General features: G+C 37.4%; 1 protein-coding gene across 1 annotated transcript in view; it reads left to right on the top strand.

The window, feature by feature from the left end:
- Window positions 1–24,570, top strand: part of CUBN (cubilin) — a 309,428-nt gene that overhangs the window by 223,993 nt on the left and 60,865 nt on the right. Inside the window, exons 50-56 of the mRNA XM_031015408.3 lie at window positions 985–1,191; window positions 3,278–3,427; window positions 5,959–6,080; window positions 6,568–6,793; window positions 8,234–8,421; window positions 16,881–17,037; window positions 18,852–19,001. Of these exons, the coding sequence (XP_030871268.3) occupies window positions 985–1,191; window positions 3,278–3,427; window positions 5,959–6,080; window positions 6,568–6,793; window positions 8,234–8,421; window positions 16,881–17,037; window positions 18,852–19,001 (1,200 nt within the window). The remainder of the gene's footprint in view (window positions 1–984; window positions 1,192–3,277; window positions 3,428–5,958; window positions 6,081–6,567; window positions 6,794–8,233; window positions 8,422–16,880; window positions 17,038–18,851; window positions 19,002–24,570) is intronic.

Below are 24,570 nucleotides of genomic sequence, written 5' to 3'. Positions count from 1 at the left end.
ACTGCCAATGGCAGCAGAGCCATCCATTTTCCCTTTAGTGATACTTGAAATCTTTGACATAAGACAAACACACATAAGCAGATCAAAAACGCACTGCAGACAGAAAAAAAGCTTTCTGATTTCAGAAAGAAACTGCCATAGTGAATTTAAAACTTTTAATGCTATTAGATTAGCTTCTAGCACAGTTTCAGGTCATGTTACCATGAGGGTTGGTGACCTGTTCCGTAGTCCCTGGTCAATTCTTTTGTGCTGAAAGAAACCATCTACCTCCTAGAGGGTAACTTAGTCTCAGAGAGTAATTAATTTTACTGGGGACAGAACAGGCTTTATTGTTTCTAGTCATCTATCCACACACATATTTCCAGTGAAAATAAATGGGAGGTTTGATTTGATATAGAATATTCCAAAATTAAGCAATTAATTATAAATATCCTCCTATTTCCTGAATTGGTGCTATTATCTAAGGGTTTTAAAATTTAGAAGTGGGAGTGAATATTAAAAGAAAAATGCTAAGTTATTTCATTGGTACAAGAAGCATCTGTTCCTTTATTAAAAGGGGGCAAATTCATGGCAAATTAATGTCCCATTATCTGTTTGATTTAAAATAATTTATTAGATCAAGTGGAGAATTTCTAATCAAGCCATTAGGACCTGCCACCATTATATTTATGTATTCCTCTAAATTAAATATTAATGAACAGTAGGCCTCAATATTTGGACCTATTGATACAGAGCCAAACGCCCACCACTTAATCTACAGCAACAGGAAAAAAGAGAAGTTGTTGATTTTTGCACATCTTTCCTTTATAAACTTGCAGAAACTTCCACAATTTGCATACCTTTTACCCATAACCCTGACTGCATCTAGAAAAACAAATCAAAGCAGTAATGTTGATGTTTTAGTTACTGTTCCTGTATTGTTTATCTCTTCTGTTGTGGCCTGAATCTTACTACTACTTTCTCTGTTGCCTTCTGTTTTCTTAGTGTGTGGTGGGTCTCTTCCAAATATTCCTGAAGGAAACTTTACTTCTCCTGGCTATGATGGAGTCAGGAATTACTCAAGAAACCTGAACTGCGAATGGACTCTCAGCAATCCAAATCAGGAAAATTCATCCATTTCCATTCATTTTGAAGATTTTTACCTAGAAAGTCACCAAGACTGTCAATTTGATGTCCTCGAGTTTCGAGTGGGTGAGTTCTATCTAAGAATGCATTCTCCCATTTATCTACAATATTCTTTTTATCTTTTTTGTTGTTGTTGCTGCTGCTGTTGTTGTTTTGAGACAGGAGCTTGCTCTCTTGCCCGAACTGGAGTGCAGTGGTGTGATCATAACTCACTGCAGCCTCAACCTCCCAGGCTCAGGTGATCCTCTTGCCTCAGTCCCCCAAGTGGCTTGGACTACAGGTGTACATCACCACATACAACTAATTTTCAAAATTTTTTGTAGAGATGGGGTCTCCCTATGTTGTCCAGGCTTGTCTCAAACTCCTGGCCTCAAGTGATCCTCCCTCTTTGGCCTCCCAAAGTGCTGGGGTTACAGGCATGAGCCACCACGCCTGGCCTACAGTATTCTTCTTATGCTTGGAGACTACTAACAATGAAGGGAGTCAAATGGCTCTAACATAGGTACACACGATCCAAAAGAACTCTGTTCAAAGCCATAATTCTGTGTGTGCCCAGCTGAGGAAAACGAACCCCAGGAACAGTGAGTGAGGCGGATCACTGTACAACTAGACTCTGTGTTACAGTCACTTCGTTTCCTGACATGTGACTTTTGCCGAAGCGAGAGTCCACTACTATCAAGACTCCTTTCCAAGGAGACTGGGACTTAGCATGCTCAGCATGTGTTGGCAGTTTCCTGAACTTCCAGGATTTATGAAGGGGCTGTGAAATTCTCCTGAGGCCTTAGGAGTTAAAAGAAGTTTTGCAATATACCAGATGGAGAAACACATGGAAGCTATTTGGGGAAATAACCCCAAAGCAGTCATTTGTCTTGGTTTTCGTGATGGAAAAGGATTGCGGTGTACTCAATAAACCGTAATTCCCTTAAGAATTTTTAAAACTCTGTATTCAAAGAGGATGAATCAATTTTCTTTCTTTCCCATAGTCAAGGTGTAGGTTATTCATTAGGTTGCTTCCATGATTATGCTGACACGTTTTTCTCAGTAAATAAACAAGTAGATAGAGGAAGACAATAATATTGTAAATAGTACGTAATCATCCATACTGTAAAAGTTTTGCTGAGTTCTGTGTAATCCCAAAATTTAAAGAAAAGGAGGCTGAAAGCAGCAGAAGCTCATCAGTTAGTTGGTGGAGAAGTCCTTGGGAAACTGAGAGGTCAATGTTAATTACCTTTGAGAACGTGAGCGACAGAATTTTCAGGAAGGAGAATTTGATAGAGCCTGCACCCACGGACCAAGGGCCTCAGCCAGAGAGTCCTCCAACCTCTCTGAGGCTGAAGAGTCTAAAAAGGCTTATAAGGGAAAGGGAAATTGTGGTTTGAGAATGTTCTCCATGGAATTCTGATAAACCCTCACCTCCTCTGCCTGGTTCAAAACCACGGGCTTGTGGTATTAAGCAGAACAGCTGTATCTCAAATTTCAGTCAGGTAAATGCTGTCTTCTCTTTATTTGCTCAGGTTTAGAGGCAGTTAAAATACTATATATCATTGATTTAGAAGACAGTGATGTTTATCTGACAGAATAGAAAGAAAGCAGATAAATGAGAGCTCTGTTGGTGCTCTGTACATGTTCATCAAACCCACGAAAAGTAATCTTCATGAAAAATATTAGGCTCAGATCTGACAGCTCTTGGCCTGAATGCTGAATATTGAGTCCATTTCAGTTGATTGAATATGGTGAAGAGATCTTTCAAATTTTAGGCAATGATCACTTTATCTTGAGGATATATTTTATCACTGTTGGTATTATATTTCTTACACCCTACAAAAGGTGTGTCCAAAAGTGCTATTTTAATTCATTGTATCTCTGTTTAGATATGCTGAAATAACTATGAAAACACAAATTGGAACAAAATGGTGTCCATCATAGAGGTTCATTTCAAAATTGCTTTGATTTTTTTGTGTTTGTTTTACCCCCTTGGAGGGACTTTCTTTTGCAGTTAACAGAGACACAGAAACATTGTGCAATGTCTGCTACTAAATCAGAATTTAAATGTGTGTCAATGAATATCTTGAAATTTGTTTTTATCAAATTCATTGAATGTATTTCTCAAAAGCTGTATCAATGATGGCACTTGGTATATTATTTTGTTCAGGTGATGCTGATGGGCCCCTGATGTGGAGACTTTGTGGTCCTTCAAAGCCTACATTGCCATTGGTTATACCTTATTCTCAGGTATGGATTCACTTTGTCACCAACGAACGTGTAGAACACATTGGATTCCATGCAAAGTATTCCTTTACAGGTAAGAATTATAAGTAAGATCTTGATAAAATTACTTATAAAGATTAATTATTTTTTTATAAAGATTTCTTATATATTTTGTTAGATTTATTTCTACATTGCTATTAGTTTTGTTAATATTATCAATGAGATTTTCTAAATTACATTTTTTAATTGGTTGTGGCTGATATCTAGAAATTTTATAATTTGCATAATTTTAAAATTATTATTTAATTTAAAAATTTTCAATAATAAATTGCATAATTTTAAAATTATTATTTAATTTTAAAATTATTCAATAATAAGTATTTTTTAATAATTAATAATTATTAATTATTATTGAATAATTTTAACATTATTTTATAATTTGTGTGATTATTATAAATTTTATAATTTTGCATACATGTAACTTTAGTCCAAAGATCTAGCTATCCTCTTATTAGTGTTAATATGTTGTCTATAGATTCTTTTTGATCTTTCTGTGTAAACTTCTGCAAATGTTAGTTCTTTATGCTTTCAGTCGTAATACTTAATTTCATTTTCTTGCATCCTTTTGCTAGCTAGGGCCACCATTGAATACTGAACAGAAGGAATGATAGCATCTTGTTTCTGACCTGGATGTGACTGTCTATGACATTTTATTATTAAATATATTGGTTGCTCTTAAGTTTCCAATAAATATCTTTTGTTAAAGAAAGTCGCTTCCATCCTTAGTGTGAAAAAGCTTTTTTTAAATGTAAATGGGCATAAGATTTTATCAGATGATTTTCTGCATCCATTGAGATGATTCAACTTTTTCTCCTTTCATAAGTTAATGTGACGAATTATATGAAAGATTTATTTCTCTTGGTAAACCATCCTTGCATTTCTGGGATAAATCCTATTTTGTCATGATGTGTGTTTTATACATATGATGGGTATTATTTGCTAGTGTTTTGTATTGGATTTGCATATGCAACATTCAGAGTTTGTGCTGGAAAACCCAGCCCTACTCTTGACTGCTTCCCTTGGCAATGGGAGGTTTTCTAGTGCCTTTTCACGAGCATGCCAGTTTGTTTAGATTCCCAACTTCATGTAAAAGTCTCAATTCCAGTCCTTCCTTCTGTGGAGACCCAGAGCCCTATCTTCTCCTCCTACCCGGTCATCAAAACCTCAGAGCCCAACCCTGGGACCCAAACCTGCATTCTTTACCCTCTCAGACTTCACTCTTTCAGTTTCACTCCTCTCACTTTGAGTACACTTACTGCTGCTAGATTTTGGAGAGCTGCTTTTCTTTCCATTGAGTTGGCTATGAATCAAAATACGTTTTAGTTATGGTTTTATCTAACATTCCTTTGTGTTATAACCAAATGGCTGGTTGAAGGAGTGAAATTGATTATCTACTCACTCAACCATCTTGCCAGTTGATTTTCCTTCATCAGATTCAAAGAAGAGTCAGGTTTCAGTAAACAGTATTATTTGTATTGAACATCAGACCATATTATTCTTCAGAAATGTATTTGTTTTTCAATTTTCAATTTTCTATGCTAATACCGTATGGAATTTTGTTATTCCTAAACTTTTACCCAATTTTACTTTTCTTCTATTTAATTTCATTTATTTTATACATATATATACATAAAATATACATATACAAAAAATATACAAAATATATATACAAATATATATACTATATATACACAAATATATGTACTATATATACAAATATATATACTATATATACAAATATATATACTATATATACAAATATATATTATATATACAAATATATATACTATATATACAAATATATATATACTATATATACAAATATATATACTATATATACAAACATATATATACTATATATACAAATATATATACTATATATACAAATATATATATACTATATATACAAATATATATACTATATATACAAATATATATATACTATATATACAAATATATATACTATATATACAAATATATATATACTATATATACAAATATATATACTATATATAGTATATACAAATATATATACTATATATAGTGTGTATATATATACTATATATGGTGTGTATATATATATACAGTATATACGGTGTGTGTGTGTGTGTATATATATATATATACTATATATGGTGTATATATATATATATATATATATATGGTTTTTTTTTGAGATGGAGTCTTGTTCTGTCACCCTGACTGGAGTGCAATGGCATGATCTCGGTTCACTACAGCCTCCACCTTCTGATTCAAGCGATTCTCCTGCCTCAGCCTCCTGAATACCTGGGATTACAGGCAGACGCCACCAAGCCCAGCAATTTTTGGATTTTTAATGAGATGGGGTTTCACCACGTTGGCCAGGCTGGTCTTGAGCTCCTGACCTCAGGTGATTTGCCCACTTCGGCCTCCCAAAGTGCTGGTATTACTGGCGTGAGCCACCATGCCTGGCCTTACTATGTTTTTAATCACAAAATCTGATGGTTATGATTACTACTTAGTTTGGCATTATCGGTTCTTTTTTTTACTTCTGTTTTATTGAGAGGGTTACCAATCTCATTTCAGATTGTGGCGGAATACAGATAGGTGACAGTGGAGTGATCACAAGCCCCAACTATCCAAATGCTTATGACAGCCTGACCCACTGCTCTTGGCTGTTGGAGGCCCCACAAGGGCACACCATCACTGTGAGTGCTAATGACTGGCTGAAATGCTTCTGAGACAATAGAACCACAATAGCCTGTCCTGCATGAAAATGGAGCTCTTTTAGTAAGCAAGTGATTAGAGAAGGCTTTGATTCTACAATGAGATCACTGTTTTTCCGTAACATTTTCTCACTAGAGCACATACATTGGCATTTATTATTAATGAAGAGTGAAATCTCTTTTTTAAGCATAGGGAAAGATATACACAGAAGATAATTCTGCATCTTAGAGAGAAGTGTATTCAGTTTCTTAATATGTGTTGCCATCCCAAACCAGGGAAATGTCTTTTCTCAAAATTTCCAAGAGAACCTTCAATAAGGAAAAAAAAGGAGAGGGGAAGGGAGAATTAAATAAGAGACAAAAATACAAATTGTAAAAATTAAAACAAAATTAAACGATTTGTAAGGGCCTTATCTTCGTAACGGTTGATAAAAGCTCACTGACAACCATTTTCTTTTTTCTCCTGCAGCTCACATTTAGTGACTTTGATATTGAACCCCATACAACTTGTGCTTGGGACTCCGTCACTGTCAGGAATGGTGGGTCCCCTGAATCACCCATCATAGGACAGTACTGTGGAAATTCAAACCCCAGGACAATACAGTCAGGTTCCAATCAGCTGGTCGTGACTTTTAACTCAGACCATTCATTGCAAGGTGGTGGATTTTATGCTACATGGAACACACAAACTTTAGGTAAAAGAAATGTTTGCTCCATTTGATTTTCTTTTTAGTGATGTATATTATGAACTCATAATATGTACATTTTGTACCTACTTTACATCAGGCTTAATTCTAAATGTTTGGACATGTCATCTCATGCAGCAACCCTGGTGGGATAACACAATATCAATACCTGGCGTCTCTATTTTGCATGGGCAGAGACTGAGGAAGCATGGGTTGATCATTTGCCCAGATACATACCGATAATTGGTAGAGTCAGGATTTGAATAAAGGCAATTCAGTCCAGAAACTTTGATCTCAACACTTCATGATGCTGCCTTCATCGGCAAAAGGGTGTGGCACAACCTGGGAATCTCAAGTAATAGAAACATGAGTTGGAATCCCAAGTGCTTGAAAATATCTGGAGCCTAAAAGCAGAATGCTGAGTGGTGAGCTGAGGGCAGGAAAATAAGTCCACAACATAAACAGCCTTGGTTTATACGTTATCCCTTGAACAATGGGAAACTGTTGAAGAGTTTTGAAAAGGAAGGTGACAAGATGAGATTTGTAATTTAGAACAAATGCTGTAGTGAATGGGTCCTGAGTCAAAATATGACAGATTTCATTTTAAAAGAATAGTTTTTGTGCGTAGAAAGTATAAACATTGTGAAAATTCTCAGAAAATACAAGGACTTGTATCACATACTTTATTAGGGATTTCTGTAAATCTTGTATATCACACAAGACAATTCTTTCTGGTAGAGTCACAGTTATTATGAAGCTCTTTGTTGACTGAGTCAGACTTCCCCTGGTTAAAAACCACTGGCTGTTATTGAAGTGAGAAGGGAGTTTTAGGTGAATCCCTGATTTCCAGGGGTTTCACAGCAAAAGATTCGGAGAATGCCTCTTTAACTTCATTTTGTTTTGTATGAAAATTCTAGATTTTTCTTCATTTGAATCTACGTAATTAATTTTGATCCATCAGTCAGTTTCAATATGAATCAATCAGATTGCTTAATAAAAGAATTTTCCCCAACTCAAAATCACTTTCTCTAGTCCAGTTAGAGTAATGTTGCAAATGGAGTGTAGAGTAATATTCTCATGTGTGAATGGTAATAAAATACAGAACTTAGCATTGCCAAGTTACATATACTACATAGGCTCAAAGAGAATAAAAATACAGCTCTTGTTTGGAGACAGGATGGAAATCTATCCTCTCTATGGCACGGATTAGTGTTCTTGGTTGAATTCAATATCATTGTAACACAACTGTAACAGCTGAAATTTTCTCTCAATTTAACTCACCTTTCCATTTATGGAGAGAGCTTGCTGTGCACCTGACTGGAAGATGATCACTTGTAAAAAATGATGAATTGAAATCTCACATTTAGAAATGTTCCTTCTGTAGCAGTCTTGAGTTTCCAAAATTACTTTCCTTGCTGATTGATGGCTTTTTACATGACAATATTTCAGGTTGTGGTGGAATATTTCATTCCGATAATGGTACAATCAGATCCCCTCACTGGCCTCAGAATTTTCCCGAAAACAGCAGATGTTCCTGGACGGCCATTACTCACAAAAGTAAACACTTGGAGATCAGCTTTGACAACAACTTCCTAATCCCCAGCGGTGATGGACAATGTCAGAACAGCTTCGTGAAGGTTAGTACACTTGTTCATTTAATTGGAGCCAAGTTGGTTTTGTGAACATTAGTGTTTAAGCTAGAAATGATTCATTGTCGCTCAAAGTAAGAAAATTTTGCTGCCTGGATTCCTTGGATGAAAAGTGAGAAAGTGAGAAACCTCGACTGTTAGGAGTTAGAATTTCTTTTCTTTCTTACTTTTCTAATAGATCCTAAAGAGAAAAATACCCTTTATAATGTAGGGCACTACCACAGGCAAAATTTAAAGCATGCCACAAAAATTACGAAACGTTGAAGGAGCAGCTAATGCTAGCCTCCACCTTGGGCCTTAAGACCCCACAGTCTGAAAAAACCGTGAGAAAGCCATGTAAAAATGATGGGAATGGGGCATCAGGAGAGCAAAGCTCTTTCAAAATCTAAAGTTATAAATGCTGCTCGTGTGGCAGTGGCTTGTCACTTTCCACTGACTTGTGACTATGGTGACTGTCTTAGAAATTCATTTCATCTGTACTGTTTTGCATCTTCCAAGTTATATCTCTAAAAGGTTGTGCCTTTTAGAGAAAGAGTGCCTTATTTCCACTGTGCCTTTCCAGTGGAAATAACACTGGTCACGTTAGCCCCTCCATTCATGTCTGTCATACCTACCTCCTGCATGTTCTTCTCTGAGCTACTTAAACAATTGGCCTTTAAGTTATTCAACTGTAAAATGAAGAGCATGATTCCTTCTTTAGTGGGGCTGTTTTAAGCATTGGAGATAATACGATGTAATAACATAGGTAGTGCTAAGTACTTGGAATTTAAAGTCACTTGATGAGTCAAAGTGGCTTTTATTGTCAGTGTTATTACTTCTATCAACTCTCAAATGATGTTTTATATCTCATTGACCCATGCTTACTGTTCAAATGAAAATCTCATATGTGTATAACATATGTATATAATAAAATACATTTAATATACACTTTTCTTAATGGCTTTTTCCATAAACTAAATGAACTCTCTTCTCATGAAATGAATCAATATCAAGTATTCAGACTTAAGTAAAACTTTCAAGTGCTCCAGTTGTAAAACTGGAATGTGGAAAATGGCCTAGGCTCCTTCCTTCTCTGGATTGAATGGGGGTCCCTCTGATAACATCGGGCAAGCCCAACGCTGCTGGTGAGTGGGATGGATTAGGAACCCTGCCAAAAATAAGTGGCCATGGGAAGCACTCGTCTTCTCCTAATGGGCCCGAGATGCTTGTTTCTGCCAAGAAATGCTGTGTTGGTGGACGGAACCAGTAAAGGGACCCAGCTTCGGCAAGCAGCCCCTGCAGGAAGCCACTTAACACCTGTAAAGCTGAGATTCTCTTTACCCACCGAGAGACACCAGGGTAGGTGGGACTGGAAAAATGGGTCCCAGTCACAGAAAGGGGCCAGTCTGGGAAGCCTCTTTGTCCCCACAGGCCAGACATGCTCCTCTTCCACCCAGAGACATTGAGGTACCCGGGGGTATTGGTAGGGGAAAATTACTATACCCTTTGCCTTCAATTGAGAAACACACAGAGTCCCTCAGGTAGCACCAGCAAGAACCAGTGAGAGCCCTGGTAGCACCATGTAAACCAAGCAGACCAGAATTCCACCACACAGATTCTGAATATTGAAGAGCAACTGGAACTGTAGTCCGCAAATTTGCAAGGCCACGTGGTAAACATAAACAGGGTGACAGCCTGCTAAAATAAAAGATTTGAATAGGACCCAAAGTTCCCTAACATAATAAATGACATGTCCTGGGTACAATCAGAAAGAACACGTCATATCAGGAATCAAGAACATCACAACTTGAAAGAGAAAAGAATCAAGTGATGTCAACAGTGAGATAAATCAGATGTTGAAATATATGACAAGGATGTTGAAGTAGCTTCCATTAACATGCTTCAACAATCACTGACGAGCTCTCTTGAAACAAATAGAAAATATCAGCAAAAAAACAATGGTTACAATAAAGAACTAAATAGCAATTATTGAACTGAAAAATACACTAACATAAATAAAGAACATGCTGAATAGGCTCAATAGTAGCATGGAGATGACAGAGAATAGAATCAGTGAACTTGAAGATGGAACAGTAGAATTCACCCAGTCTGCACAACAAAGAGAAAATAGACTGAAAAAACAAACAAATTAGATCAACACAGACTTAGGGACTCATGGACAATAACAAAAGATTCAACATTTTCTCAAAGGGAGAGGACAGAGTGCAGCTGAAAGAACAGTCAAAGAACTAGTGGCTGTAAACTTTCCCAAATTTGGCAAAAGAAACACACCTATAGGTTCAAGAAGCTGAGTGAACCTAAACCAAGATAAACACAAAGAAATGTAAGTTCAGACATATCTTAATTAAACTTCTGAACACTGAAGGAAAACAAAAAGTCTTGAAAGCAGTCAGAGAGAATTGGGACATTACCTAGAGAGGAAGACCAGTTAGAATAAAAGCAGATTTCTCATCTGAAACCATGGAGGCCCTAATGAATTGACAATATATTCTTCAAGTGCTGAAACAAAGGAATTGTCAACCATACATTTTATATCTGGAAAACTATCTTTCAGGAGTAAAGAGGAAATAAAAACTTCTCATATGAAGGAAAACTAAACAAAATTATCACTAGGAGACCTACCATTAAAGATGGTCAAACAGAAGTTCTTCAAACAAAAATGAAATTATTAAAGAACCGTGGAGCATGAGAAAAGAAAAAGGAATGTGGAAAAAGCAAAAATATGTATACATACAATAGAATATCCTTTTCCCCATAAAGCTTGTGAATCATATCTAATAAAACAAGAAATTATAATGCCCTCTGATACTCAGTATAATGATATGGAAAAGTTGAAAGGGGACCTAAATGGAAATCACATTTCCACAAGTGGTCAGATGTGGATGCTGGTAGACTACTATAATCACATAGGCACATTGTCACACCCAGAACAACCACTACCAAAACTGTGTGAAGAAATGTACAGAGAAACGCTAATATCAATCAAAATGGAATCCCCAAGATATCAAGAAAAGAGAAATAAAGGACCAAAAAGCAGATAAAGTAAACAGAAGTTATATAATAAAATGTAGATACAGAACTGATATATATCAGTATAATTGTAAATAGTTTAGTTAGACCAATCACAATACAGGTTATCAAGCCAAAACATGATCTAAGTGATAATAAACTGATTTCAAATTCAACCACATAGGTACATGAAAAGTAAAAGGATGGAAAAGGATGTCATGCAAAGGTTAACCAAAAAAAGCAGGAGTGGATATATTTATATCTGATGAAGTAGACTTTAGAGTACAGAAAATTACAACAGAAAAAGAGGAATCTTACATAATGATAAAAGGATCAATCCTCCAGGAAGACATAATGATCCTCCTAAATGTGTATGCACCAAACAACAGAGGCGCAAAATGCATAAAGCAATAACTGATAGAGCTAAGAAGAGAGGCAGACAAATCTTCGGTTATAGCTGAGGACTTCAACACTCTCCTCTCAGTAATTGATAGAACAACGAGACAGATAATTGACAAGGATATAGAAGAACTCTACAAAACCATCAGTTAATAGGATCTGATTGACATATATGTGTGTGTGTGTGTGTATATATGTGTGTGTGAGTATATATATATATATATATATATATATATATATATGTAAAATACACCACACAGCAACATCAGAATACACAATTTTTTAGGAACTCTTGTAACATTCCAAGGTAGATCATATCCTGAGACATCAAAAAACCTCAACCAAGTCAAGGAATTGAAATACAGAGTGTGTTCTTTGACTATATTAAAACTGAACTAGAAAACAATAACAGAAAGAATATCTTATTAAGCACTGAGCTGAGCTGGAGAGAACTGAGCTGCCAAGTGTTGGAGCAGCTAATTAAAACAACAGGCCAAAATGTAAGTAACAGTCCTGTCTTTCATCATTTTCTGCTGTGGTGTAAGAGGCCAAACAGGAGAAAGCTCTGTCTCCCTCAATCATCCATTCTTTCCCATGGGAAGTGCCTAGTAAGGATCAGATGGATCAGTGTAGATATAGAAATGGTCTCATTGCCAAGTAAGCCCCAAACAAATATGTGCAGGATCTGAGTGCTAAAAATAATGAAATGCTGGCATAGACCTAAATGAAAGAGACAATTATATTTATGAATTGGAAGACTCAACATAGTAAAGATGTCCCTTCTCCCCAAAATGATGGATAGGTTTAATGCAATTCCTATCCAAATTTATCCAGTCTTTTGTAGGCATAGACAACTTTTTCCACAACTTATATGAAGGCAGAGACCCTTCAATGGCTAAAAGAATCTTGGAAAAGAAAAATAAAATGGGAGGAAGAATTCTACCTTACTATTTACCTAGGCTTACTTATCTTAGTTACAGTAATCAAGACAATGTGGTATTGGTTGAAAACCCAGATGAAAACAGAGAACCTAGAAATACACTCACACAAACATCCTCAATTGATTTTTGACAAAGGTGCAAAAACATTCCCATGTAGGAAGAATGGTTTTTTCAACAAATGGTACTAGAGCAATTGAACATCCACAGGCAAAAAATATGAATCTCAACCTAAACCTCATATTTTGTAGAAAACCTCACTCAAAATAAATGATAGACTGAAAAGTAAAATATAAAACTTCTAGAGAAAAAAAAATAGCAGATGTCTTCAGGACCTGGAGATAGGCAAAGAGGTCTTAGATGAAACAGCAAAAGAATGATTCATAAGAGAAAAAATAAAATGATAAATTTTACCTCATTTAAATTAAAAATCTTATGCCATCTGAAATATTTTCATCCAGTCTGTAGCCGGTCTGTTCATTTTCTTCACATAGGCAATGTACTACTATGTAAAAAATATAAAGAACTCTCAAACTCAGCAGTAGAATACAAACAATTCTATTAGAATATGGACAAAAGACATGGGCAGATATTCTACCAAAGAGACTATACAGATGATAAATACCAGAAAAGATGTTCAACGTCATTAACTTCTGGAGAAGTATGAATTAAAACCACAGTGAGCTATCACTACACACCTATTCGAAGACAAATATTTACCAATTGCATAATATTTACCAATTGCACTCTGGGCATTTATCTGAGAGAAATGAAAACTATGTTTACACAAAAACTTGTTTACGAATCTATATAAATAGCACCTTTATTTGTAATAGTTGAAACCAGCACTAAGGCCTTTCAACAGGTGAACGGTTAAACAAATTGTTGTACTTGCTTACCGTGGAATGTAACTCCTGAATAAAAACAAACTATTCATAGATTAACAATCTGGACAAATCACTGAGGGATTATGCCAAGTGAAAAAAGGCAGCCTCCAAAGATTACATACTCTGCTGTTCCATTTATATAATATTTTGAAATGATAGTGTTTTAGAAATGGAAAGCAGAGAGCCAGAGGTTAGAGAGAAGGCAATGTAGGAGTAAACTGTATGTGGTTATAAATAACAAGAGCAACTTAGGGATTCTTGTGGTATTGGAATTTCAGTATCTTGAATGCAATTGTGTACAACTTGTATATAACTTAATACACACACACACACACACACACACGAGTTCAAGTGAAACTAGGAAACTGAGTAAAATTGGTGAGTTATATCAATGCCAGTAACCTGGTTGTGATAGTATACTACAGTTTTGCAAGATGTCATTATTGGAGGAACTCAGAAATGTGTACAAGGAATTTCTCCATATTATATCTTACAAATGTATGTGAATCTGCAATTATGTCAGTAAACATTTGTTTAAAAAAATAGTTGAATGATAAAATATAACCTACAACCTGACTGAATTATATAGAACACTAAGAAAAATCAGAAAGTTTTTGACCTGATGACAGTTAAGTAACATTTTGTAGGTTCAATATAGTTTTGATGAGTCCTCTGTCATATAGCCAATGAAATGAGTTCTTGATAGGCAAGGCAGAAATGAATATTGAATAACTCTTTACCATTGTCATCACCATTATCATCATTATTATTAAACTTATGTTCCCAGGCCAAAAGGTAGAGATGCCAGATCTATAATTAATGATTTCAGAAAAGTATAAGCACTTAAGCATTCTTGGATTCCTTCATTAAAGAACTTGAGGCTCTTTATTAAGTTTTAGCCCTTCTTACTTTGCCTGTTTAGTAATGTTTGTAAAAATGTAGTATATGGCCCAGGCATGGTGGCTTATGCCTGTAATCCCAGCACTTTTGGAGGCCAAGGCAGGCAGATCACTTGAGTCCAGGAGTTTGAGACCAGGCTGGGCAACATGGTAAAACCCCATCTCTACAAAAAAATACAAAAAACTAGCCAGGCATGGTTGCACGCACCTGTAGTCCCAGCTACTTGGGAGGCTGAAGTGGGAAGATCACCTGAGTCCAGAAAGTCGAGGCTGCAGTGAGCTGTGATTGTGCCACTGCGCTCCAGCCTGAGTGAGAGTGAGACTGTCTCAAAAAAATACATATATATATAAAATATATATACAGATTATCTATTGATAAATTGTGTTTATAATTTTATGAAATGTGGATAAAAAACTGCCATATACTGTTTCCTTGGATAGATTATTAGGGGGAAATCTAATTAGAGATCATTAAGTAAAATTGAGTAGGTGCATTTTTTTCCTGACATTTTTATTGATCTTAGGCATTTGGCAGAATATCTGCACTTTTGTTCTCAGTAGGTCCAGCGCCAGGCACCTCCCTTATCTAATAAATGGCTAATATAATTTGTCTTCAGTAGGATGACTAACAGCTGGATACCCAGTGCTTAAAAATCAATTGAAACAATACAGCTTTAAAGAGCTGAGAATTATTAAACCAATGCTATGAATCAGCGCTATTTCACATCTCTTCCTATGGACTGATTTCCCAATAGAAATGTTTTTAATGACTTGATGTTTTATTGCTGTGGGTAAGGAGTATCCTTGAGAAAAGATGTGTTTGGAATGAGTAATTTGGTATCATTCCATGTGAAGAAAATGTTGAATAGTCAAGTAAGATTAATACACATCCAATAACATCCTGGATTGAGATAATTCTCTGTTGGGAGAGAGCTTGTCTTGGGCACTGTAGGACGCTTAGCAATAGTCCTGGCCCCTGCCCACTAGATACTACCCATCACACCAAGTGTGACAATAGAAAAATGTCTACAAACCTTGCCAGAGGTCCCAAAATTGCTCCTAGTTGAGACCTCTGAACTAGGACGAGCTTCTCTGGTTAATATGTTTAATGTTTTTGGGGTTTTTTTCCCCCCAAGTTTTGTATATTCATTACCTAATATGCATACTTTCCTTGAGTGACTCAGCATTGTAGATAACCATGATCTCTCACCTGAACTAGGGCAAAACATACCTGACTGTTTTCCGGCATCCTTTCTGACTCCTATTTTCCGAATTGTAATGTTTTCCAAAAACCAAGCTTCCTGGTGGCTCCTTGCTGTATTCAGGACAGTGGCCCGAGTCTCTAACGTGTCCTGCAGCCCCCTCTGCAGCCTTCCTCACCCCTTCCTCCTTGGTTTTCTCTCTGTTGTCTGAACTAGCCATGGCCCTTCCTGCCATCGGGGTTCGCTCGGAGCAGGCTCACTTCCCCCAGTTAGGTAAAGCCACCAATTATATATTCTCAACAGCCCCATCATAATGCCTTGTTTATAGCTGGAATTTTGCATGTAAATTTATGATTGTGTGATTCATGTCTCTGTTTTTCCCTGGACTGATAAGAATTGGTTTGATTTGGAATTTTGGTGCTCACCATTTATTTCCAAGCAACTGTTTTTTGCATGAGTATATAAATTCAGTCATTCGAGGTGGCCAGACCAATTAAGCGACAGCCCAGGTCTACTTGGGAGTTGCCAACCAAATCTTTGGTGAATAGCAGACACTGACTGGATGTCAGCTTTTCATCAAAATGGACCCTACAATTGCACACAGCCAAGAAGTGTTCTGATTTATTCCATTTCATGCTGATTATACGTATACTTGGAATTCATGCCCACTTTCTTCATGCACCACGATGTGCCTCTTGCTTGCTGGTGTTGTCCAGCTGTGACCACAATTTGCTATCTTCCCAGGAGCAGGGCTGAGTTCCACCTGGCTGCTCCGTCTCCCTCAGCACCTCGGAAGCTCGGCTAGGTCAGGGCAACTAGAAGTTATGGGGAAACCGAACAGTGATCCAGGAAGCTGGATTTTTAAAAAATCACCACCCAGCTATGCAAAAAGGAATGCCATCTCCTTAGAGAAGTCAAGAATGGGACATGCTACTTTAAAAACAGCTTTAAAAAAATTATTCTCAAAAGAAAATACTACAGATTTGTCCGTGTTTTGTTTACTCTTATGCTTAGTTCTGTATACGTGTGAGTGCCATTATTTTGAAACCTAAGTGCATTAAAATATTGATGGGAAACCCTTAAGCATTAAAGTTCTGTGTATGTCCGTGCTAGGTGTGGGCAGGAACTGAGGAGGTCGACAAAGCCCTGCTAGCCACTGGCTGTGGGAACGTGGCTCCGGGTCCCGTTATCACACCAAGTAACACATTCACTGCCGTCTTCCAGTCTCAGGAGGCACCAGCTCAGGGCTTCTCCGCGTCCTTTGTTAGCCGTAAGTAGCCCTAAGAACCAAACTCAGAGGTCTTTGAGGGAGTGTGGTTGTCACAGGCAGGCAGGGTTGGCTAAACCTGGGGATCTAGGGGAGGAGTATGGGGGTCTACGGGGAGGATGAGTCACCTAATCCCAAGAAGACACCTTTCTTCCAAATAGCAGTGAGAACAGAACTGAATTGAGAAGTGATATAAAAGCCATGAGGGGCACTAGCCAACGTCTAGAAATAAGCCTGGCACCCAGAGTGGGCTGATATTGGGCAGAAGCGCAGATGGCTAGTTTGTTAGCAAACAACCAGTGTGGCTGGCCTGTGGCACCTTGACCACAAAATCCCGTGGGGGGCTTGAAACACATGCAGATTCCTGAGCCTCACTCCAGGCCCATCTGAATTCAGAATTTCCATGACGAAGTCTTTCATGTTTTTTTTTGTTTTTTTTTTTTTTGAGACGGAGTCTCACTCTGTCGCCAGGCTGGAGTGCAGTGGTGCAATCTCGGCTCACTGCAACCTCCACGTCCTGGGTTCACGCCATTCTCCTGCAACCTCCACCTCCTGGGTTCAAGCTGTTCTCCTGCCTTAGCCTGCCGAGTAGCTGGGACTGCAGGTGTGTGCCACCATGCCCAGCTAATTTTTTTTTTTTTTTTGTATTTTTAGTAGAGACGGGGTTTCACCATGTTGGCCAGGATGATCTCGATCTCTTGACCCCGTGAACCGCCCACCTCGGCCTCCCAAAGTGCTGGCATAAGCCACTGTGCCCGGCCGGTCTTGCATGTTTTAACTGTCATCCAGAGGGTTCTCATGCTAAGTCAACTTTGGGAGCCAGTTTCTTTGGGAATGTTCTTTCCTAATTTTGATTAGGGAGGATGGATCTCCTTTTCTAGCTACTGTACACTATTAGATTCGTGGGAAATGTAGCAGTTTTCAAGTCAGAGAAGCAATGGTGTGTGCCTGTTGGCTGAGTTAAATCAAGTGTAGCCACTCATGGCAAACCACTGTTTAGGGAAAAGTTCGAGGAAAGGAATTAGAGGAAGTAATACAATAGACAGGTTTTTCAGACTGAATCAGAGAGTGCTGGAAAGGAAGTACTGAAAGACAACCCCAGACCAAATCTTAGGTCTGCAGGTGGTCCACTGTGTAAGTGTGCACGTGTGTACTTGTGTGTGTTTTAATGTCAATTTAAAAGGATAGAGATATTTTCGTGCTTGATAGATCAGAGAGTGAAGTGAATTAACTAGTCAATGGTTATATGAAAACAAATCATTTTAGTGGTGAAAACATATTTCTTTCTGTTTCGAAAACCAGGGATGCATGTAAGAATTTGATAAGAGTTGGGATTAATAAATCCAGCTAGTTTTAAAAAGCAACCATTGTTTTGGCTAGATTACAATGGTAATTAAAATAGCAGTTTTCTAATAATAAGACATTTTAAAAACATTAATTGTGTAAAGTACTAATCAGATACAAATCATTTTTTATCTGTTTTATTTCTTTATCTGCATGAACCATATTCTATCTTTGCTCATTTATCCTTTCTTAATATCTTAATATTAAGGGATTTGCAGTAGATTTGTGGTAATATTACGAGGACTCAGTCCATAAAACTCTGCAGCATTTTCTAAAAATGTATAATATTCTTATTAAGCACATATGTATGTTTTTAAATCAGAGCTTCATTCTCTTCGTTCTTGCTTCTTCCATTTGGAATATCTCAGGGAACTATGTCTATAGATAATTTAGGAAAATGCCTCTTTCCTTCATGGACAAAATAGATACATGAGAAATAAATGATCTGATGATGACTTTTTGTTCCCACATAGGATGTGGAAGTAATTTCACTGGCCCTTCAGGTTACATCATTTCTCCAAATTACCCAAAACAATATGACAACAACATGAATTGCACCTATGTCATAGAGGCTAATCCTCTGTCAGTGGTCCTCTTGACTTTTGTGTCCTTCCACTTAGAAGGTAAGTTTATTCTTTTAAAAAAATTACGTTTAATTGACAAACAAAAATTGTATATTTATGGTGTACAACATGTTTTGACATATGTACATGTTGTAGAGTGGCTAAATCCAGTTAATTAACATGTCTGCTCACTCACATACTTAGCGCTTTTTGTGGGGAGAGCATTTAAAACCTCTCTTAGCAATTTTTAAGTATTCGGCAAGTAATGAAGTATTTCAGGTATTCAACCTTGTTATTAGCTATTGGCACCATGTTGTACAGTAGATCTCCTGAACTTATTCCTCCTAGCTGAAATTTTGTATCCTGTGACCAATATATCCTAAATCTCCACTCCCACATACCCTACCAGCCTCTGGTAACCAACATTCTACTCTCTGCTTCTATGAGTTCGACATTTTTAGATTCCACATCCGAGTGAGATCATGCAATGTTTGCCTTTCTGCGTATATCTTATTTCACTTAGCATAATGTCCTCCAGGTTCATCCATGTTGTCACAAATGACAAGATTTTATTCTTTTTTAAGGCCAAAGAGTATTCCATTGTGTATATCTACCACATTTTCTTTATCCATTCATTCACTGATGGACACTCAGGTCCATTCCATGTCTTGGCCATTATGAATCATGCTGCAATGAACACGACAGTATAGATAATCTCTTGGACACGCTGATTTGATTTCCTTTGGATCTATGCCCAGAAGTGAACTTGGTGGATCATATGGTAGTTCTGTTTTTAATGTTTTGGGAAACTGCCATGCATTTTTCCATAATGGCTGCACTAATTTACATTCCCATCAAAAGTGTACAAGGAAGAGTTCCCTTTTCTCCACATCCTTGCCAAAACTTATCTCTTGTCTTTTGATAATAGCCTTGGAAGATAAGTTCATTCTTAAGTAAACTCTAATTGGTTCTTCAGAAATGAATGAGGAGTAAGTAGAGGCAGAAGTCTAAAACTCACCATTTAAAGAAAATATTGAAAATATGTTACAGAGTAGTTTTAATGTAAACATGATTAAAATTTCATCCAATTTTTAAAGAATACAAGTATTATTCTATGTATTCCATCTAGAAGTAAAAAAATAGTGAGAAAACTTTAACAACACAAGTATTGCATAGATTGCTTAAAGAAAATAAGTCTGAAATGTTTCATGTTAACATAGCTTTTAATTTATTCACTTGCATTTAAAGTTTATAGACATACGCGTGCACACACACACCCACATTCATGCACACACTATTAACCAAACCAGTGAGAGAAACTATCTTATTGAGTCAACATAGGTGTTCGACAAATATTGAATAAGTGAGTAAATTAATAAAATTAATATAGGCTGGGCACGGTGGCTCACGCCTATAATCCCAGCACTTTGGGAGGCCAAGGTGGGCAGATCACCTGAGGTCGGGAGTTCGAGACCAGCCTGACCAACATGGAGAAACCCTGTCCCTGTTAAAAATACAAAATTAGCCAGGTGTGGTGGCACATGCCTGTAATCCCAGCTACTCGGGAGGCTGAGGCAGGAGAATCGCTTGAACCCAGGAGGCAGAAGTTGCGGTGAGCTGAGATCACGCCATTGCACTCCAGCCTGGCCAACAAGAGCAAAACTCTGTCTCAAAAAGAAAAAATTAATATATGTGCCCTGCTTTTAGTAAATACTACCATTGGGCGTTCTTTCTTCTGCTCCATCTCGGTCATCTTCATCTTCTCAGTCCTGACTCTTCAGTGCCTGAGTTCCTGGCCACAAGTGCCCTCTGTGTTCATTCTCCCACTCTAGGGAATGGGCCTTGGCAGAGGGAACAGTAGAGATGCCGATTTGGGCTGGGCTTTGACTGACAATAGACACAACTTGGTGTTTAATGGAGGCTTTCACACAGTGGAAAGGAAATTCCTTCAAATAGATGGGTATTTTCAACCGCTCATAACCATATTAATTTTCTTGTTACATGTCAGCTTTCTATTTCTAAACCACAATTTATCTGCAGATTTGTCAAGCTACCTCGGTATATTCGAAATTTCTTACTCTTGGGTTAATCTCTCATGGCAGTGAAAAGTTACACTTTGCAAAATGTTCTATAGCCTTCAACATCTGGGAAATGTATGGTTTATAAAAATGACATGTCAGAACTCATAAATGGATAAATTTAACAAAGCTTGTCTCACTTAATCCTTTTTCCTATGACCTCACTGCCTTTTCATACGTCTCTGCAGTTGTAATTTTTAGCACATGTGTTTGCTTAAAAAAATGCCGAGTGTAAATCAATGTATGTCACTGTAAAAATGGAATATAAAGTGTCATCTTTTCAGCATTTGCTAGCACAAAATCCCAGTACCATAAAAAGATGTCCATGATATATGAAGGCCTGAGGGAGGGTAAAATAGTTTGTATAAGATGATCCAATTTTCTTTTTAAAATAATTTGTGTGAATAAAATCTATAAGGCTATTAACCAGTACATTAAGAGTTGTCACCACTGTGTGATAGATTTATTCGAGATGCTTATTTTCTTCTTTATAGCTTTTATGTTATTTTTAAAATTAGGACAATTATTTTAATAACAGGGGAACAACATGTGGCTTGGATTTTGTGTTTGTGGTCATTAAGTTAAATAAACAGTGCATCTCACAAGACCGTATCATTCAGACTAAGAAAGGAGACTCTAGTAATTGTACTATAAAGCCACAGAAAGCACTGCTGATACCAGTGGTGTATGTATTATTATAAGAGACTCTATCATGACCTGAGACAGCTCCCTGAGCTCAGTTGATCAGGTGAGAAAAAGGGGAGCAGCCCTGGAATATCTCAGTATAGTACAGGGAAAGTGAGCACAGCATTTAGGATGGATCTTAATGCCTGGTCAGCCACTTACTGCTATTCAAGTGACTTTGTGCAAATTACTTCACCTTTATTTCTGATACTTATATATATAGCACTTTGCTATATATGTGTGTATGTGTGTGTCTAATATATATTTATTATATATGTATAATAGTAGTTCTGAAAGTCAGATAATGTTAGATTGATTTCTGCTTCCGCTAATGGATTTGCCAATCCTCACTCAGTTGAAGACTGATTCTTTTCTAAGATGGTATCCTTACAACAATGCCATGTGACATTTCCAGTGTTTAAGTGTTCAGCATTTTCAAACTGCTGCCTGAGTAATTTCTGGCTATAGATTCATCTAATTATGATGATTCCCCAAAAGGGTGACATTAATCAAATTTATTTTATAATTAGCTTCTTATCCTTAACCATATCAATGCTGACATTTATTGAATACCATCACCGAGCTAGAGATTCACTAGCTACAGTAAAAGTAACCTTTCCCCAGCCCTTCTAAAGTGAGCCTGAGGGATTCATGTGCAATATATTGGGATGAAAGGGATGAAACTGAGAATTGCTCTCAAGGAAGGTCATAGCTTTATTGAAGGAGCCTTGGCCTTTCTAGCTGCTATAGGCACTTGGAACTGTTTCTGAGAGACTCTGTTCAAATGGCTAAGCATTTCTGAGCCCAGGATCCCAGCAGAGCCAGTGTTGACTTAGGTGGTGATGAAGGTTCTAGATCTGTCATCTTGGTGGACCATTAGCACAAAAGGTGGGATTGGCAAGGAAAAGATGTGGTATCCCAGGCTACAAAATACTGTAAGGAAACACACTTGTCCCTATGTGGCATCTACTAAACATTGACAACTGCTTAGGGAGGGTTTTACTATGAAGGGAAAAATACAGATTGTTGAACCACACTCAACTCTTAGGTTACAAAGGCTCAGTGACCTACTTTCCGCTTACCACAAAGTAACTTGCTCCAAGTTTAATGTTGGTCTAAATTTCTCTAACTTTCTCATTACTTTTACATTTCCAGTACTAGACATCCCATGAAGTACAGACCATTGATGTTTGTCCTCATTTTGGAATCTGGTATTATTACATAACTGCTTATTTTATTTTCCCAAATATTAAACAGTCCAAAATTTTGTGTTCTCATTATTCATGTGGCCAACTAGATGCCCTCAATCTGCTAAAAAAAAAAAAAAAAATTATAGATCCAGTTTTCTTACTTCATAGGTAAAGCACTTCTTGAGGCAAAATGAAGCAAGCCAGTGCCTTCTAAACCTTGATTATTCTTTCATTAAAATTGGATAGTAGGCCAGGTATGGTGGCTCACGCCTGTAATTCCAGCACTTTGGGAGGCCGAGGTGGGCGGATCATGAGGTCAGGGGGTCGAAAACATCCTGGCTAACACGGTGAAACCTTGTCTCTACTAAACAAAATGCAAAAAAATTAGCCGGGCGTGGTGGCGGGCGCCTGTAGTCCCAGCTACTCGGGAAGCTGAAGCAGGAGAATGGCGTGAACCCGGGAGGCAGAGCTTGCAGTGAGCCAAGATTGCACTACTGCCCTCCAGCCTGGACAACAGAGCAAGACTCTGTCTCAAAATAAATAAATAAATAAATAAAATTTAAAAAATAAAAAAAATTGGGTAGTAACATTAATTCACCTTGGTGATAATGAGGAATTTAGAAATTCTCAATTTAAAAATTCTACACGCAGTAAACTGTAAACTCAGTGTTTCTCAGATCCAGTAATTCTTGACAAGCATTGGAGGGTGGAGCAGCACTTAGCTCATGAGGTGGAAACACCAAAGGGACAAATGCCTTTGCTTGTTGTCCTCTAGAGATGGCTTCAAAGCCCCAACAGGAGTGGGCCCAGATTCACACCTAATATTTGCCTAAATTCTCTTGGATTAACTGAAGTCCCAGTTTATGGGTTATACCTAATAGAAAGCTTAAAGAAAAAAAGTAAAAAAAAATTAGTTTTAGATTTTTCTTTTTGACATTTTTTTCCCCATCAAGAAGCACAATAAATGAGCTTTGTCAGTTTTCTTTATTTCCTCCTATTTAAATTTTTTAAAAACTGGTATTGCTCAACTACTGTTTCTTCTCTTTGCTTTCTCAGTTGTTTCTAAAGAGCTCAGAATGCAGTCGCATTCCACATTACTTTAGAAAAAAGTGGGCAGTGGTCCTTTTGAAATGTTTCCTATTGATATTTTATTCAATTGGCAGAGCACTGGAGCAGATGTTGTAGTTTCTGTGAAATCCCTTGTTTGCCTGTGTTACACTCCAATTTGCTTTAATTTGTTTGGCCTTCATGCGCAATGGAACTTAGCTGTATACTAGTACATGCTTCCCCCTCCTCTGAATCATGCCTCCGTAGAGGAGACCAGTCTCCCAGCTACTTAGGGTAAAGTTAACAAGACAGATGATAGGTCTCAGTCACTGCTGCCTGGTAATTCATGTGCCTCTGCCTAGAACCCATTTCTTTCTTCCTTCCTTCCTTTCTTTTTCTTTCTTTCTTCCTTTCCTTCCTTCCTTCCTTCTTTTTCCTTCCTTCTTTTCTTTTCTTTTCTTCACAGAGGCTTGCTCTGTTGCCCAGGCTGGACTACAGTGGTGCAATCTCGGCTCACTGCAACCTCCGCTTCCCAGGTTCAAGCAATTCTCGTGGCTCAGCCTCCTGAGTAGCTGGGATTGCAGGCACCAGACACCATGCCCAGCTAATTATTGTATTTTTAGTAGAGAT

This window comes from Gorilla gorilla, chromosome 8 (assembly GCF_029281585.2).
Source record: "Gorilla gorilla gorilla isolate KB3781 chromosome 8, NHGRI_mGorGor1-v2.1_pri, whole genome shotgun sequence".
NCBI lineage: Eukaryota > Metazoa > Chordata > Mammalia > Primates > Hominidae > Gorilla > Gorilla gorilla.
Note: the sequence above shows the minus strand (reverse complement) of the source record. Positions and strands in the feature narration are given on the sequence as shown.